The sequence below is a fragment of the Canis lupus genome, chromosome 14, assembly GCF_048164855.1.
Source record: "Canis lupus baileyi chromosome 14, mCanLup2.hap1, whole genome shotgun sequence".
Taxonomy (NCBI): domain Eukaryota; kingdom Metazoa; phylum Chordata; class Mammalia; order Carnivora; family Canidae; genus Canis; species Canis lupus.
In genome coordinates, this window is record NC_132851.1 from 11,768,247 (window position 1) to 11,787,047 (window position 18,801).

At 36.9% G+C, this 18,801-nt stretch overlaps 2 protein-coding genes across 6 annotated transcripts in view; one reads left to right on the forward strand and one right to left on the reverse strand.

The window, feature by feature from the left end:
• Positions 1–822, reverse strand: part of NUDCD1 (NudC domain containing 1) — an 88,722-nt gene extending 87,900 nt beyond the window's left edge. Inside the window, exon 1 of one of the 2 annotated variants that reach the window (XM_072774251.1) lies at positions 581–813. In XM_072774251.1, the coding sequence (XP_072630352.1) occupies positions 581–698 (118 nt within the window). In that variant the 5' untranslated portion in view covers positions 699–813. Of the gene's footprint in view, positions 1–580 lie in introns of both variants that reach the window. The other variant, XM_072774254.1, reaches the window with a different exon arrangement.
• On the forward strand, positions 216–10,484 carry ENY2 (ENY2 transcription and export complex 2 subunit). 4 transcript variants are annotated; one of them, XR_012006683.1, is made up of 6 exons: positions 216–599; positions 2,589–2,665; positions 6,212–6,282; positions 7,380–7,454; positions 7,545–7,683; positions 10,225–10,405. XR_012006683.1 is itself a non-coding variant. In XM_072774255.1 (5 exons), the coding sequence occupies exons 1-5, from the start codon at positions 507–509 to the stop codon at positions 10,299–10,301; spliced, it is 393 nt and encodes a 130-aa protein (XP_072630356.1). In that variant the 5' UTR covers positions 231–506; the 3' UTR covers positions 10,302–10,484. The 4 variants fall into 4 exon arrangements, 3 of the variants coding, with proteins under 3 accessions (XP_072630356.1, XP_072630358.1, XP_072630357.1); XM_072774255.1 differs by lacking the exon at positions 7,545–7,683 and having other exon boundaries at positions 231–599; positions 10,225–10,484; XM_072774257.1 differs by lacking the exons at positions 216–599; positions 7,545–7,683 and adding an exon at positions 869–1,093 and having other exon boundaries at positions 10,225–10,484.
• The last annotated feature ends 8,317 nt before the right edge of the window (positions 10,485–18,801 follow it).

An 18,801-nucleotide genomic window follows, 5' to 3' on the forward strand; every position in this document is an offset into this window, starting at 1 on the left:
ATACACAAAATAGCAGAAGTGTAGGTACTAAATCAACTTGTCCTCAAAATCTTCTAGAGATGTTGTCTACGATAATGCCTTTAGTCTGACAGCACCCGTGTGACTGAAAATGCTCTGAACTGCATCGGGAGTTTCTCTTCTGTGACGTGGGGCTCCGCTAGAGGAAACCGGAGCTGGGGGCCCTCCGAGGAGGCGTGGCCTCTTAACGCACACGGTTACAGAGGATGCTCGAGAGCGAAAGCAAGTCCTGCCTGAGCTTTCTCCGCAGCAGCCCGGGCCGGGGACCGACAGGCGGCCGGAGCCCAGGCAGCGCCGCGAGCCGCAGGACGGACCTTGGAGCCCGGGCCCGCCCAGGGTCTAGCTACCTAAGAGCCGCGCCAGAGACTCCCACTGGGTGCCGGGATGGGCGTCGGTCTCCAGAAGCGGCCCATCCGGGTCCACCCCAGCCCGACCGGCCGGACGGAAGGCCCCGGACGCCTTGCTCGCCCAACTCGGGAAGGAAGAAAATGAGGGAAGGGTCCGGCCGCTGGCAGCCGACAGGGGAAGAACTAGAGTGCCAGGGGGCGCCGCCGCTTCCCACCTGCGTCAAGCTCCAGCTGGTAACAGGGCAAAGGCTCGAGGGAGAGCTTGTAACCCTCGAAACGGGGATCCAGCAGAGGTCTCTTCACGCGCAGAGAGCAATTAGCAGCCACCTCCATAGCCTTCCTGGGTCGCAGCGAGAGAATTAATAAAGCTCTTGTTGAAAGGTCCGCGCTTCGCTCGTAGCGCCGAGGCTCGCAGGCGGCGTGGTTCCCATCCCAGAAAGCACTGCGCGGTGCGGGATGCCTTCTGGGAAATGTAGTGTCCAAGGGAAAGTGGACTCTGTTGCATGTCGGGCTATGTAGTTTTTTGGAGACCTAACGCCCCAGCGACAGCATGGGCCGGACTCTCTTACCCAGAGGGCTGAGCTACCAGGAGGCGGCCCGCGCTGGTTAAATTCTCACATTTATAGGCAGGGGAGCGAGACCCCGCCCCGGAAATGCGTGTTTTAGCTTTCTGTGTGCTTAGGTGCCCGAGCTACTGAGGGTCTAGGTCCGGGCAGCCGAAGAGTGTGGTAGGTAACGGTCGTCAGCGCAAGGGTCATTTCGTCGCTGGGAAGGGACGGCCCTCGCCCGCGGTGATGGTGGTGAGCTATGCCCGTGGTCCTCAGGGCCGGGACCCGGGCCCAGCCCAGGCTCCTTTCGATGTGCTGTCTTTCGTTAGCTTCCCCGACCCGCGCTCGCGGGCCTGTAGGGCTCTCCGACAGGGCGTGCAACCGGAGTTGGCCTGAAGCCAGTCCACGCTTTGTTTTCTGGCTCCTCCCCTCCCGCCTCTCCCGCTGTCTCCGCCCTATTCTATTTTCCCAAAGAATGTCTGAACTGGGAGGGATCCCCTAGCGCCCTCGTTTTACCAGTGAGAAAACTGAGGCCTTTAAGAATTGACTTGCCCAAGGTCACTATCCGTATTTTAGGGGCCAAGGCGAGATCAGGTTCAATATTCTAGGAATGGTACCGATTAGACCTTAGAATTGTTTTGAAAATGTTAGCCTCCAGCTACAAGCGAACATTTCTCAGCCCTTTCTTTTTCCTGTTGCACTCAAAAAAATTTTTTTTCCCAACTCAAAACTCAGTTGCCAGTCTTGAGTTTTCATATAGGCGAGACGGGACACAGCAAAAGTGGTCCCAAGTTAGTGACAAATTATCTGCAGTAATGTGAGCTTATTGCAGCTGTTACATTCTAACCTTCCTCTCCTTTCTACGTCACTCTGATTTTGGTTGTCTTTTTTCACTGAAAATTGAGAGTTTTCTAAATTAGGAGTTAGTTTGAGATTTGTTTTTTTCCTTTATTCCACCAGCAAGCTTCGATGAAGAGCATACACAAGCACATACTCAGAGTTAGTTTGGCAGTTGTAGAATTCTGGGCACACCCTACAGGAAAAAAAAAAAAAAAAAAAAAAAAAGTAAAGCACTTTGAACCTAATCTGGAAATTTCATTTTTCACCAACAGTGCTTAATCTTGTATTACTCTCTAGGTTATATGGCTTCCCCGAAATTTTGAATGCAGTTAAGGTGCAGAAATGATAAGCAGTTATGATGTGCTGTTAAAAGTGTGTTGAGACTGCTGGGCTCAAAGTACATGAGTTCAAATCCTGTCCTCACCACTTGCTATCTTGGTGCCTCAGTTTTCTCAATTGTAAAATACGAATTGTGTTAATAACTCTTACATGAAAGAATAAGTTTTGGGAATTAAATGGGGGAAAAAAACCCAACCCCTGTGTTAGCCCAATACCGGGCACATAAGTATTGCATAAATGATACGATAAATATCATTATCCAAAGACTCATTAATAAAGGGTATATGGCGGAGGAAAATTGTAAAGTGAATTAATCAGTATGACTTCTTGGGATGCAGTGACCAATATTAAGAGTAATGACATTGTTAACACACTGTTGAAATTTATCACCCCCTCAGTTGATAGGATGTTAAGTATATTAGGATGCTTACCTAGAGGGTTTAGAAGAAAATGCTTTTTATGTGTTCTGTATCTGAAAATACATGTTGATGTTCAGGTTAGCAAGATGAACAAAGATGCGCAGATGAGAGCAGCGATTAACCAAAAGTTGATAGAAACTGGAGAAAGAGAACGGTAAGCAAGAGATTGTGTTAATAAATGACATTTAACATCTTTAAATTATAGTTATGTTATATGTAATAAGAGTCTAAATATCAAGGAACAAAACTGATGTCAGTGGAAGGAATTACAGCAAATAGAGATTATCAGAAGTTTCAATTCCTAACTTCTAAAAAAACCGGTCTGCTCAGTATTTCGTTACTTAAAGGAAAGTGAGTCATCTAGAAAGGTGAACAAGAAATGACTCTTTCTCAAAGAATGTATAATCTAATAGAAAAGAAAAAATACCCAAATAACTGCAATTAAAAACATAAAGGTACCCAGTTTTAACAGGGAGAAAATATGGTAGAACCAGTTCAGTTACTACACTCTTAACCTCAGAGCAGCGTGTGGTGTTCCTACTCCCTGAAACATTCGTCTTCCCTGATCTTTTCGTCTACTTCATTTTTCAGGTTTTAGTTTAAACATCACCTCTTCTAGGAATCTATTTAGTCCCAGATACCTTGTTCTATCTAAGCATTTAATCACATTGTATTATATCCACTTGCTTTGCTTGTTTGTGTCCTTCAATATAATCTAAGTCCTTGACAGTAGAAATACCAGTGTATCCCTAAGCATCATCCCTAGCACATAATTAGCCAAGTAAATATTTGAAGAATGAACAGGTTTGGAAGTATTAAACAGAGAGTCAGGAATCAAGAAAGGCTTCCAGAAACAGGATGAAGAATTGCATAAGAAAAATATAAAGAAGGAACTGGAGGGATTTTTGAATTCTATGGTGGGTGGGGTTAAAGTAATCAATTACAAAATAGTAAAAGAGGTACTTCAGCTCAGGGAGAAAGATTAGCAGTTCTTTCAGCCAATAAAGGACATGGAGCCTGCTTCTCCCTCTGCCTGTGTCTGCCTCTCTCTCTCTCTCTGTGACTATCATAAATAAATAAAAATTTAAAAAAAAAAAAAGGACAGAAGACATTCTAGGCAGATGGAACAGAATGTGCAGGTACAGAGGTGTGTTACAACATCATACTGTTCTGAGGAACTACAGAATTAAAGTTAGCAGGTAAAGTGTGAGAGTGATGTTGCTGTAACAGTGGACAGGAGGAATGGATTTTGTAGAAGCCCAAATTCTTTCATTTTAAATGATAGAACTCAGAAACTGGCTTAACCAATGGAAATATATAAGCTCATCTAACTACAAAGTTTAGGGCTTAAAGTTGCATCTGTCTCCACTGGGTCCAGGCACTCAAAATTGTTACCAAGTATATGTCTTTCTTTTTCTTTCTCAGCTCTGTTTTCCTCTGTGTTGGCTTTATTCTCAAGCAGACTCTACCCACCAGGTGGCAAAGATTAGCAGTTCAGAATTCATATCCCTCTGGCTCAGACTACCTTTCTCCTAGTAGTTCCAGCAAAGTACCTGGCGTGATTACCATCTTACTTAGGTACATTGGCCAGTTATGGTCAACCTGGCCTAGGTCTCATTTCAATTGTTGGAACCCTATGCAGATTTCTTACACTACAAGTGGTGTCAAAGAAAGGTCAGGAAAGTGGGTGATGGATTTGCAGAAACATCTGTTGTTGACTTTATCCTTGGGTGGTGGGAGTCATTAAAAGATTCTGAGAAAGGGGATGACTACATCACATTTGCTCTTTAGGAATATTAGGCTGGCAATGTGGAAGATAGACTTGAAGGGCTAGAGGTCGATTACAGAAGAATGTGTTAGATTGTATCAGATTAAAAATGTAAAACAGCAAAAATGGAAGGGAGAACTTATAATTTGTTAAAGTAAAAGCAGCCCTCCATGTGAGAAATGAGGAAGAAGACATCCAGAACAATGCCTTGGGGAACTGAGAGAATATAGTATTGGCAGTAATGAATAAAGGGGATTATTTATTATTGGTTGTTTCTTCATTCATACAATTTAAAATTACTGAGTTTCTGCCATATGCTATGTCCTGTTAAAGTGCTAGAGATGGAGTAGTGAACAAAATAAAGTCTGTTCTTTCATGGAGCTTACATTCTAATGGGAGAAGATGGACAGTAAGTCTGTATTATGTAGGCAGTGATAAGTTCTAGAGGAAAAATAAAACTGAGAATAATGAGATGTGTATCTGAGGCAGAGAAAAAGAAGTTTTCACTGATAAGAAGTCAAAGATATGAAGGAATGAGGGGTCTCCCAAGAGCCAAGAACCCAAGATAGGAGCTTGCCTGGCATTTTGAGGACCACAAGCAGGCTCATGAGCCCTCTATAAATTAGGTAAGGGGAAGAAGAGATAAAGTCAGAAGCATAGCTGAGGAGGAGGAATATCATGGAGGGTTATTTAGGCTGTAGCATAGAGTTGGAATTTTTAAGTAAGTTGGGAAGCCACCAAACCGTTTTGGGAGGAGGAAAGAGAGCAAAGTATATAAAGAAGGGAGCAGGGGGACAAGTTAGAGGCTTTGGTAACAGTCCAGTCAAGAGAAGAAGATGGCTTGGACTAAGGGAGCAATAACAAAGATGATGAAAAACATTTGGATTGTAGTGTATACTTAGAACTAGAACCAATAGGAATTGCTTCTATGGATTATATGTATAGTGTTAACAGAGTTGCTGAGTGAAGGATGCTAAATTTTCTAGCTTGAGGAACCAGGATGGACAATGGCATTCTGAAAGGAAGAATAGGTTGAGGTGGAGAGAGGCAGGATTTGGGTTGGCCCTATTAAGATGGAAAGACCTAATTAAATATCCAGATAGAAGTGTCACATAATGGATTTGGGGGGAATATTATTGAAAGAGAAGTGGTTTAGTTTGGGACATGACAGGTTCATGCTGAGAAGTGATTTAGGTTGAAGATTAAGGATTTCTAAGAGTTGAGTATGGAAAAAGGATAAGAAAATACTTTGTTACACCCTTTTTCTGCCATAAGTTGCGATACACACCATTTAATTAATTAATTAATTAATTTATTTTTACCAGCTGGAGGAAAAAAGATACCGCCAATTAAATTGTGATAGGCATACCAATTACTGAATTTTTGAAATGTGGGGAAAAACCAGTCTGAGAGTCAATTAAATACCATATTTAGTATATAATTTAGAAGGTTATTGGGAAAAAGGGGGAAGTTTTTGAGGTTAGAAAGGGATATGATGGGGAAGTAAGAGAATGAAAGGAAGAATCTGTAGTCAAAGAATAGATTTTGGAGTTTGAAACCTTCGAGGTGTGCTGCTTCAATTCAAGCTCAACTAATACTATTTAGAAGTTGTCACAAGACCCATAATATTACTGTTGGTGGAAGTAGAAAGTGTATGAGAAGGCCAGAGAGTGGAGAGTTTCTTGAGAATTATTGTACATTATCTACTTACTTAATTTTACTGATGATGAAAATGAAGTCCAGAGTTCAAATGACTTGCATAAGACCAAAGAATTATTTAGTAATAGAACTAAGATTAGATCACAGTTAAAATTTTTGTGATTAGAAGGCAGCCAACTTTTAATTGAACATTTGAACTTTTGCTTCAAACATTCCTGTCTAAAATACTGTACCTTGTTGTAGTTTAATATGAAAACATTTCTTTTTCAACAGCCTCAAAGAGTTGCTGAGAGCTAAATTAATTGAATGTGGCTGGAAGGACCAGTTGAAGGCACACTGTAAAGGTAATCAGTTTCATTTACAAGATTAGCTAATTCTATTGTTCTTGTTGGCTTGGGGTTCATTAGAAAAATAATAGGCAGTATTTTAAGATCTATTGACTGCCTAACTAATTTTAAACAAATACAAAATATAATCTCCTGGTAGTGATTGCCCCATCTCCTTTTGATAAGACATAATTCCCAGATCTGTAGAAATTTTCATTGTATTTTTCTTAAAACAAGTGAGGTAAGATTTTTTTCTGGCATCAAAGTATGTGTTCCAACCTTTTTCAGTGTGCCTATTCAAAGTAAACATTAGTTATTCCTCTGTTTTAACTTTATAACAAATTGAATACTTTATGATTGGCAGATTCTATAGGAATTATATCTCCTGGCTTTACAGTGTTAAAAAAAATTACTTAGAAAAGCTCTTAGGTAATTCTACTTATTTTTTTAAAATGTAGAATGGAAGCTTGTTAAATTGCTAGGTATTGATGCTGCTGCTAGATAGATCATACATGTCACGAAGATGAGCCTCCTTTTCTGGCTTGGCTTTGGTATAATGGAATTCTGGATATTTTAAATGTGCTGTTAATCACCCAGCACATAATAAGGTTTCAGTAAATGTTAACTCCTTACCCTCTTCTCTTTCCTTTGGCCCAGCCTAGAGAAGAGAAAGGAACAAAGGAGTTATTCTGTACTTTAATTCTGGGCTATGAAATTACAAGTTAGACTCAAATAATAGCTTTTTCCTCTTTCCATACTTATTCAACAGGTGGTATGGTTATGGTGAAATAAGATATGTATAGTTAAAGATTTCCAGCTTATTACACATGTTAGATTTGACCTTATAGTCACATTCATTCTAATTGTTAAAATTGTTAAGTTATAGGTTATTTAGCTGAGAAATGAACAGGCTTTTAAGATTTTGATCTGGTGAATACTTAATGTGTTTAAGGTTGAACTAAATCTTCATTAGAAAAGAAAAAAAGAAGTATCCTCTTTTTTTTTTTAAGACCAGTCTGCACTCTAAAAACATGATCTTAACCCTTCCTCTATGAAAATCTTTCTTACAGATAATGATTTTAAATGATATGATTTGTTTTTTGCTTTTGCATAAGAGGTAATTAAAGAAAAAGGACTAGAACACGTTACTGTTGATGACTTGGTGGCTGAAATCACACCAAAAGGCAGAGGTAAGGAATATAAATTATATGGAATGAAATGTGTGCTGAAGACATTTTTTTTCTCTCTCTTGCTGGTTCAACTTTTCTTTTTTTTTACAGGGAAAAACAACCTTTCCAAAATTATTGGGTACTCATTGGGAAAGATTATAATTGCCTACCTGCCTCTCTAGCATAGTCTTGAGTAATAAATGAGATGAGAGGTATAAAATGTTTTTGCACTCTAAAACAGTATACAAAAGTAAGTTGATAATGGTTGTTAAGATAGATAATTTTTAAACTTTGGGATTTTGTAGAGGCAAGTATTACCTGAAGCTAGAATTTATAAATTTTATTAAGTATGGCCTGATTTCACTTAAATATTTAATAATTCAAAGTTTTACTCCAGCCCCAGAATCAATGCTCTGCTGTTGCTTTTCTTTTTGAAAATAAGGAAAGCCCTGTCTTCTTAAGTGTCTAAATTAAGAATTTGGTAGTTCTAAAACTTCATATTCGGGGTAACCTATATTTAAAATTCACACTACCATCATCTTTATTTCCTTACAGAAGACAAAAGAAAAAGAGGAAATACTATATTAACATTGATTATATGTAATAAATATTAAGTTAGGAATTACATTACATTGTTAGCTAGTTGTGGCTACATTATTTTCATTTATTTTTTGAAGGGTTTCTTTTGGTAATTTTAAGTGGAAGCAGATAAATTAGATGATCCATTGCTTCTTTTTCACGTAGAAGTAGTAAAAAGAATCCAAGTGTAAAAAAGTTTGAAAATTATTACAAGAAAATACTAATTCTCTGAACTACTTGCTAAGAAAGAGCTATAGAATCCCGTGGTCCTTTCCAGCCATCTGTAGGCCTGCTTACACCTAAAAAAACATGACTTTTTCATCAAGCATGTCTCAGGGATAGAAAAATAAAACACAGTATTTATAGCTCCCTGCATGAATTTACATTTTTTTTTTAAGATTTTATTTATTCATGAGAGATACAGAGAGAGGGGTAGAGGCATAGATATAGGCAGAGGGAAAAGCAGGTTCCCTGCAAGGAACCCAATATGGGACTCAATCTCAGGACCCCGGGATCACACCCTGAGCCAAAGGCAGATGCTCAAACCACTGAACCTCCCAGGCGTCCCTGAATTTACATTTTAAAATAATTTTATTTGATTTCTTTTTCTTTCCTTCTGTAATTTACGCTTCAACTATTAACATTTTGGAGCTGGTTATACAGGGTAGAAATTTCCTTTGCTTCTCCTTTAACACTCATATCTTGGACATTTCGATCCCTTATAGTGCCACTGCTAGAAAATGGGCAAATAGAGAACAGAGAAATAAAAATAAATGTTTTATGTTCTTAGTCTCCTTTTATAGCCAGGAGAAGTATTTATTTTTTTTAACTAAAATATAGTAGAATTGATCTTTTTTTAGTGTGCACTTCTATGAATTTTATACACATGTACAGATTCCTGTAATTGCCCTCTTCCCCTCCAAAAACTCCCTCAAGCTATCCTTTTATAATCACACCTTATCCCTAACTCCAAGGCAACTGATCTATACTCCATCACCGTAATTTTTATTAAGTGTGTTTAATATACATACTGATCACATTTCCAGTGGTCTTGAATTAAATATGTAGCTTTTATTTCTAGCAAGCTTAAACTAAGCAATCTGTAAATAGAAGTATGTGTCTTACTTAATTTGTGTACTTATTTGTGGAATTCAGTGTACAATTACTGAACTGTATCTGAAGTTTTCATTTCCTTTGGATACAAACAAGTAGCATTAGAAGTTTTAGTGAATTTCCTATTGTCCTTATTTATTAGTAGCCAGGAAAGGAAAAACAATAGTGTAGTTTGTTTATTGATATTGAATTGTAATATAAAATTACTAACAGCAAGGCTCTAATTCCAAAGAGCAGGGCTTTTTACAATTTTTTAATTTTTTAGTGATACTCTGAATATTTAATAGTCAAATGGTTCAAAATTGAAAAAGTAAAAATACCACAAATGTAACTCCTGTTGCAATTTTTGCATTTTTGCTGAGTCAGAGAGTATGTGCACGTATTTCAATATGTATTGCCAAATTACCTTCCTCAAAATGTGGTACCGATTTTATGTTTTCTACCAGCTAATATAAGAGAGCCAGTTTTCCCTCAGTCTTGCCAACAAGGGATATTACTGACCTTTGGTATTTTGGTCAACATGATTGGTAAAACATGCTGTCTGAATGTGGTTTTGATTCACATTTCAGCTATGAAGTTAAACCCCTTTTATGTTCAAGAACTGTGTTTTACCTTTTCTTCATCTTTTTTTGGTCATTATTAGTCTGATGTTTTTCTTATCAATTTGGAGAAATTGTGTAGTAAGAGATCAGCACATTTCTGTAAGAGTGTTTTCCCACTTTCTGTCTTTTGCCTTTGTTTATTGTGATTTTGACCAACTTATTAAATTGTCATTGTTGCTTTTATATCAGATTTATTCATCTGTTATAACTCTCTGTATTTCAAAAAGGCCTTTTCCACTCCTGGTTTAAAGAATTTTCCCATGTTTTTTTCTCATCAATGTGCAGTATATTTAGGTATTGGATGGATAATTTACTCAAATAATGAATTGCAGATATACTTTATTTTTTCAGATGTCTTTACCTCTCTTTCTTTTTTGAAGCATATGGGTTATTCATGAAATTATTTTATTGTTAATTCTGAATGAAATATCAAATACCAATTTGACATATATTAATTAGAATCTTCTTACTCTTATATCTTTATTTTTATATTTCAGCCCTGGTACCTGACAGTGTAAAGAAGGAGCTCCTACAAAGAATAAGAACATTCCTTGCTCAGCATGCCAGCCTTTAAGATTGAATTAGATTGTGTTGTTTTGTGGTTTTATTTCTGAAAGTAAAACTTGCCATAAATTAGGAATCAATTTCCCAAATAAAATCCTTTTTTGTATGATGGTATACAGTTTTCAGTAATGATGTATACATTGTATTGATTTTTTCCCTAAATGTGTTATTTTAATAAATATCTCATGAATGAGCTTGAAGTTTCCTTGGATTTTGGAATAAAAGGGACTTTATTAATAATATACCAGATTTGTTGAGAGGAAAATTCAGCAATTAATGCAGTTTAAGTGTTAAGTATGTACATATATCTGTGCTAACAACTGAGGAGAAGTAAGCAGGCTCTTCTTACTGTCTGGATGTGGTGTATTCCTCTTTTGAATCTCTATGATATTTTATAATACATGTCCCATCTTGTACTACAGATGTCTTATTTCTGCTTTGTTATAAATGCTGAGGGTTGGGACTGGGTCTTACTCATCTTTATGTGCCTTCCTTATTCCTCAAAGAATTTATCATCTTATTGGAAGAGAGAACATTTGCAAACTGGCTCCATACCAAGCTCCTCTCACATATTCTACTCATCTGAACTTTGAGAGCAGAAAACTCTAAATTGCATCCCCACATACTAAGGTCAAGAAAGAACTTAATGGGAAATAATCTCCACCTGTAGCTTTACTCTGACATCAAGATTGCCAAATCCAATGGACTCTTGTGTGTTCTTATGTGACCTCTGCTGGAATGAGAATGTTGACCATCCTGCCACTTGGAACTTTCTTCCCACTACTCACATTGTGTATTCCTACCACTGGAGGTTCCTTCTGTGTCTTGTGGATACCTTTTGCTGTATGGGACTTCAAATAATGGTGTTTCTTAGTGCTCCCTCCTGGGCCCTCTGCTTGACTAATGATATACTTTTCCTGGGCAGATCCCAGGGAACTTGGGTTGGACCATGGCTTCAAATACAAACTTGTTGATAAATGGTAAATCGTTTCTCCAGACCAGACTTCAACCCAGCCTCCAGACCCTTATACCCAACTGCTGTGGATCAGCTTTCTTGGATGTACCATAAATACCTTAAACTGACCACACCCAGGATAGTGACTTACCTTCCTCCAGTAACTGCCCCTACTGCGTTCCCTATCTCTGAGTGGTACCTTCCAGATGTACAGATTACCATGTTAAAATACTGATTCAGAAGGTAAGAGATATGGCACAACATTCTCTGTTTCTGACAAGCTCTCAGTCAATGCTTGTGCAGCTGATGGAGAGGACCCCTTTGTAGCAAGGCTGTCAGTGGCCCACTTTTGCCCTCTTAACTGCCTTAGTTCAGACATTATTGCAGTGGGCTCCTAATATTTCCTGCTGTAGTTATTTCATGCTTCCTCCAGTGACTCTTCCACACTATTACCTAAGTGACCTTACTAAAAGTCAAGCCTCGTCATTTTATTCTACCTGAGATTTCCCATTGGCTCTTAGTTCACAGTGTAGAATTCAGGCTTGACCATAGCCACTAGGTCTGACATTTACTAGTCACTCCAAAGAGTCCCCCGAAGTATCCAGTAACTTCATCCCTAAATGCTTAACAAAACTCCACCAACCTAGAAAGCCCTTTTACTTCTCTCACTCCTACTTTAACTTCAAAATTCAGCTCGAGTTTTGGTAAAAGCATTTTAACATTCCTTTGGTTTGGATTCCCAACCACTTTTTTTCTGTAAGAAATTACTGTGTGTAATTTCTCTTCACCACAGTGGTTCTTGAACTTTGCATACATCTGGAGGGGAGGAAACAGGACTTTTTTTTTTTTTTTTTTTTTTACTTCGCATGATCTGTTTTTGGAGATGGATGGACAAGGGAATGAACATTAGGGGAGCACAAAATAAGATAACAATACAATTGGGTATCATTGAGAAGACTTCGTGTTAATTTTTGGTTTACTGTTCCAGAGATACAATTTTATCTTTCTGATGAATTTATCTTTAAAGTGTAGTCTTTGAACCAACTGGACTTGATTATGTAAAGTGATCTCTCACACACAAAATCACAAAACCTACACAAGAGTTTTTGTTTCATGTCTTATAAAGCAATGATCTTAAAGCAATGGTAGTTATATTCATTGTTCTGTTGCCCATCATCAAAAAGGAAACAGTCTTAAATGATACAACAGAAATATTAGTAACAATAGTTCTTATTTTACAGTACTGTATATGAAAACAAGCCAAAAAACTGCTCATGAAGATATTTTAGAAGCTCAAAACGAAAATGAGAAAATGAAAACAAAATATTTTGAAATGGAACAAAAGAAAGTTGAATAGAAAGTATAGCAATTGAAAGTACTAAAGAGTATAGTTTTAAATGATCATGCCAAAAAATGCCCACCTCTACCACCACCTCTATGTTTCTTTGACTTCTTAGGACTGTCTTGTTTGCATCTAGAACCATTGTTCTCTTTCAAAGAAACCAACTTCTTGACTCCCATCATTGATTTATGTAAACTAGGAATACATTCTTTAAAATTCTAGCACCCTTCCATGCTTAACATCAGGAATTCAATAGATTACTATTACACAACTACACTGGGGGAGTAAAATGCTAATTAAGATTACTATAAGCTTCTCTTGTATAGGATTAAAGAAGACTCCACTAAATTATGTATGTAATCACTTTGCTTTGGCATTATGAGTGTATCATTTGGTTGAGCAGTGCCAAGCCAGGGCCTGGGTGATGCTGGGAATTGGTAATTGGATATGTGACTTCATAACTTGATAAAAGGCCCCATCTAACTTAAGAGAACTGTAACAGCTGCTCAGTAGCTGATGTTGGAAATGATCCAGTGTGTGCGTGCATGTGTATGTGCGTGTGTTTTAACCCTTCTTTTAAATGGCTATCTCCTATTACTCAATGACTTCATAAAATCCTTCATATTACCATTAGAAACCACACAAAAGTCATTGGATGAATCCACCAAGAAAACGAACAGGTACAGTCAAGCAATTTGAGTTCTAGTTTCATCTATGACACTGAATTACCAGGTAAGACTGACTCTGCTGCATAATAGGTCTGATAATATTATCTGGCAAGAATTAAAATGATGACAAAACTGTTAATATTATTAATAAGATCATCATAAAAGCAATATGGATTCGAGTTACTCCTAGGAAAAACTCTAGAAATATGTAATTATTTACTATGTGTTTAATACATTTATATAAATATATGAATTACACCCTGTGTCGAAAACAGCTGCTTTTATTTTTCAGGAATTTCTATATGATATTAATTAACATAATACCTACAAGAATGGAGATAACCAACGTATCTTGGTTGGAATAGAATAAATCTCTCTGTAGTAGCACTTAACAGGGAGAGTTGAAATTATCTGTAGTCAGTTTTACCCTCATTCCACTATTAACTACTGTATTGACATAGACTGTATACCATTTATCTTTTAATCCTAAGTGCCTAACAGGATAAATTCTTGATAAGTTCTTTTAAAGAAATGAATAAATAAATGCAACAGAGAATGAAATTTGACATGTGCCTGTTTATTCCAGACTTAAATTGTATTTGGTTGTTCTATCTATCAGCCACCAGAGGGCACCTGAAGCCCGTACTTTGGTTCTACCTGGGGCTGTAACTGAGGTGTTAATTTCCACAGGCTTAATTCCAATTCAAGCGAGTCAGATTTTTCAAGATGGAAGTGTTATTGAACTAAAAAATGTGAGGACTTCAGAATGTGCTTCTGTTATAAATTAAGATGAAGCTACACTAAGATATGTTATTTTACTGGTATCATTTTCTGAAGCCAATTCAGTATTTCAGGCAGCAATTGGATTTAAATAGCAAATCCCATGACTGAAATAATTCTATTCCATTTATTTTATCAAAAAAAAAGAAGAAGAGGGGTGCCTAAGTGGCTCAGATGGTTAAGCGTCTACCTCCGGCTCAGATCATGATCCCAGGGTCCGGGGATTGAGCCCCATGTCCGGCTCCCTGCTCTGTGGGGAGTCTGCTTCTCCCTCTGCCTCTGCCTGTCACTCTGCCTGTTGTGCTCTCTCTCTCAAATAAATAAACAAAATCTTTTTTAAAAAATAAATAAAAGAAGCACAGTAAATTTTTAATAAAAAGCGAAAGAAAAAATAAAAAGTGAAAGAAAAGTGAAAGTGTCTTATTTCCCTGTCCTCATGCTCTTCCATTATAGAGTGCTTTTAGAAGGGAATAATACTCATATTTTCCTTTTTCATACTAGTCAATGTTTTTTTTTAAAAAAAGTATAAATAGAATAAAATAAATAAATAGTTCCAAAATCCTGTAGACACTCAATAAAGATTGGCTTATGATGACAATGGTAAAAAGAAAAAAAAAAGTCAGTTAATGAAGGCAGATTCTGCACTCAGGATGTACTGTTGTTAATAAAATAACTTCAAGTATAGGAACTGGTGCCAGTACTTACCACATTCATAAATGCTTTGGCTTTGTGCCTGGCATCACCAGAATTGAGTACTAATCAATGGCTTTTAGTTATTGTATATCTCCTTAATCTAAAATTATTTGTTGAGGGCACATCTTTGAGAATTTATCCTTTCTAGGTAACTACTTACATTAAAATTGCCCTTTGACAAAATGAGAGGCATAATGTAGAGTAGTCGAAATAGAGACGTCCATTAAGCCCCAGTCTGTCAGGTGTGCAGGTGATTTGGGTAATGATACACATTGTGTAATCTGAGTAGCATTCAGTTCAACTAGTATGACATGTTGAGCGCACACTCTGGTTCTCTTCTCGGATCTATCATTGATGTACTTAATGATTTCATTAGTCACTTAAAGTTCTACCTGACAGTTGCCTATCAACACGATTCCTTTCTGTTAGGGATGCTGAGAAGATAACAATGTAGGAGAATCCTGAGTGCTCCCCTTAGGAGGTGTAACATAAAGTCAAAGTTATGGTAAAGGACTCTACAAGTTCTAGGTATAACATATAACTTCTAGCAATGGTGCTCATGAAATATTTTGTGTATTGCATCTATCTCCTGCATTTTATCTGAAGCATAAACACTGGACTTTGAGCAGACCTATACGGTGAAAAAGCACAGATGTACCCACTGATCAGCTGCCTTTCCAATGCTCCTGACCCAATTCTTTCTATAGAGACTTTACATGAAAGAATGAAAAACTAAAAGAATTGAAAAGGGTAAAAAGGGAAGGAATGAAGGTCAAGAAGTATTTTATGTTAAAAAGAGAACAAGGAGAAATGCATATTTAAAGGAATGTGTCAGGCTTGATAAATAAAATTATAAAGAATATTACTAGGACACAGAAATTTTTAATATGGGTTATAATATCAGTGTTTTAAATTTGCTGAATGTTACATTTGTATTTACAAATGACTTTATTTTGAAGTGTTTAGGGATGAAGTGTTACATGGTAACTTTCAAATGGTTCAAAAACAACAACAACAACAAACAACAAAAGTATATATACTTAATATGGAAAGAAAGAATGATAGAAAATACGATTCTAAGGGAAAGCCTGTTATCACAAACAGGCTTAAAAGTTTTCAAAATAAAAATTGTAAGGGAAATAATGGTCACAAATCTCAAATGAACTTTTCACTGCCCCAGAACTCTATATACTGCCCTGGTATACACTTTCCACTCCCAAATTGCCTGTTTCATACTCCTTTCCTATCTATGCTAACCACACTGCTTCATGCTTTACCAAGGAACATCAACAAACAAGAACCTAGCATCATCCCATCACCAAATCTGCCAGCCTTCCTGAATCTGCCTTCAGACTTCCAACCTTTCCTCCACTTGTGCTCTGAATCCCAGCACTCTTTCTTTCTCAATAATTTCTCTCCTGAGGTTATTCGTCTCTAGACTTTTCCACCAGAAGTTTCTCCCTGTATTGCATCAGCTCTAACAGCAGTAATGTGGCCCTGTATCTTGCATCTTTTATAAAAAACCACGTCTTGGTCACAGATCTCTTTCAAGATACAGCCCTATTTCTTTGCTCTCATTCAAAGCAAGGAAAGCTTCCTAATTAAGTTGTCTACAAGTACTGTCTCCACCTCTTCCCTCCCACTCACTTACTCAATTTGGGGTTATGGCGATTGCTATTCCACTGAAGCTATTCAAGTCAAGGTCAAGAGAAACCACTACTTAATAACCTCTTGGCAGCACTGATAGCAGATGACCACTCTTCTTCCTTAGACGCATTCTTCTCTTGCTTCCCATGTTGTGAAACCATCCTACTCTCCTCTTAACTCGTGGCTGCTGTCTCTCCATCCTTGCTAATATCTCTTCTTCTAAACCTTGGACTTCTCAAACTCTCATCATGTTCTTCTCTGTCTCAGGGGTTCTTGACTTTTTTGTGTTATTTTGGCACTCAAGTGAAGCCTATCTATTCGTTCTAATAATAATATATTTAAGTGCACAAAATAAAATTCTTAGAGTTACACAGGAAATTATATTAAAATACAAATATATTTCAAAATAAATGCATGATATTCATCTTTATTAACACATAATAAGGCAATGCATTTCAAATATAGGTAATCTTAAAAAATATATTATTTTTAAAATATCACTTTAAAGGCTATTTAAATTACTTCTTAACTAGTATAAAAACATTAAATGGTGTTCAATCAGACAACATACATATATTGTTTTCACATAATACATATATGATATGTTGGACATTCCATCAATTTCAAATTTTTATTTTAATGGTTATGAGTACTAAAAATATTGATTAGTTAAGATATATATATTTTTGCAAATGGAATTACAGCTTCTTTAGCTCACTTTGCAAGGCCAGGAAAACTTGTCTCAAAGAACACCAGGATTCTCAAAGGCTTTTTAAGTTAAGTTTCAACTATAATAATATTTGGTTCTAAGATCAAAGATTGTGGTCTAGGACAGTATCTTCAATAGAGTATATAACAGTATCTTCAATAGAGTTTATATCAGAAAGAAAAGGATTGTGGATCTGTGGTTCAACTTTAATACTATCAAGATACAAGTAACTTCTGAAAGAATCCTCAATAGTTTACAATTGTCCATAGATTTCTCTTTTTGAAGAAATTGACAGTTATCTGAGGATGAAGCACCTTCTCCAGCATTTCAAAGTTTGGCTTTCCTGACTAGTTGCTAATCCTAGAAATCTTATAAATTTTTTTTTAAGTAGAAACCACAATGGACTTGAAATGAAAGTTTCATCTCATTCATATCATTAGAAATAACTGCCAGGTGAGCCAACTCATAGATAAATCATTTTTTTCAAAGTGTTTGAAATGTGCAGTTTCATTTCTTTTAGAGAAATTAAAATGGACTGTCCTTAATTTAGATAAGTATTTAACTCTTGTTCTATAAGAAAGTCAGTGAACTATTTGGTAAAGATTTACTTCATATTCTGATCCTTTTTCTTCACAAATTTTTAAATTCAATTATTCAAAGTAATTATCAGAGGATAATGCTAATAATTTTTATAGTTGTTGGCAAATCTCTTCTCAGGATTGTAAAATCAGTCTTAGTTTCCAGTGCATGTCTGTGTTAAAAAACAAAGTGATGATATCATGAGGTGCTTCCTTTTCCATTAAGGTAAGAAATATTGGATATATTACCAAGTATTACTGCAATCATGGGAGGCATATAGTGCTTTTTTTTCCAATTGAAGTTTTGTTTGGAGAAATAATCTTTACAAAACCCCAGAACAATAAAACAACTTTTCACAACTTTGAACCTGTCAACAGTCTTGGTCATTTCCAAAAGAGACTCACAGAAAAAGAATTCTTCCAGTCAAATACTCCAGGAGAACAGTGAAGCTGTCAATTCCTCCATTGCTTGTTTAAAAATTTTAAGATATTTTTCTAATTCTACCCTGAATGAAAACATTTGACATGAGAACCCCTCCTAGATTCCTGTTGGTTTGCAACCTTGGGAGCTTCCAGATAAAATCTGAAACCAGCCCCTGTACATGGAAGACAAGGAGAGATGGAAGACAGTTCGGCCATTCTAGATTAGTAGATAGAAGTCTTAATAAGCAAGGGGACTTAAATATGAGGCTTAACTTGGGCAGCAGCAGAACAAGTAGATTTCTGTACTACCTGCCATAATTTTAAAAGTTTCTATAGAGATCTTAACTAGGCTCTGTCATGTATATAGTCCAGATAGTCTCAACAACACCTCACTCTCTCAAGGCTGAGTCCTTGAAAACAGTTCCCACTATTTTGTTGCCAAACAGTGGGAACTGTTTTCAAGGATGCAGAAATGGTGGGTAGAGTGTGCATTCTGAGGTCAGGGGAGGGGATGAGGAGCCTGATTGCCTGGGTCTATCTAGCTCATGGGTCAACTGGTAGTTACATCCTCTCCATCATCTGCTCCAACAATTTCCTCTATTCCAGTCCAGAAACCAATGTGTACATTTTCAGTGAATATGGCTGAACTAGAGGCGCTTCCATTTTATAGGAAGTTAGAAAAAATAATTTTGTTAAATGGAAATTCCATTTTGGA

What these genes read in the sequence shown, in the direction of transcription:
- ENY2 (XM_072774255.1), top strand. Translation starts at nt 507, where the DNA reads ATGAGGGAAGGGTCCGGCCGCTGGCAGCCGACAGGGGAAGAACTAGAG. An exon ending in CCTGCGTCAAGCTCCAGCTG is followed by an intron (nt 600 to 2,588) that starts GTAACAGGGCAA and finishes GTTGATGTTCAG; the next exon opens with GTTAGCAAGATGAACAAAGA. An exon ending in GTTGAAGGCACACTGTAAAG is followed by an intron (nt 6,283 to 7,379) that starts GTAATCAGTTTC and finishes CTTTTGCATAAG; the next exon opens with AGGTAATTAAAGAAAAAGGA.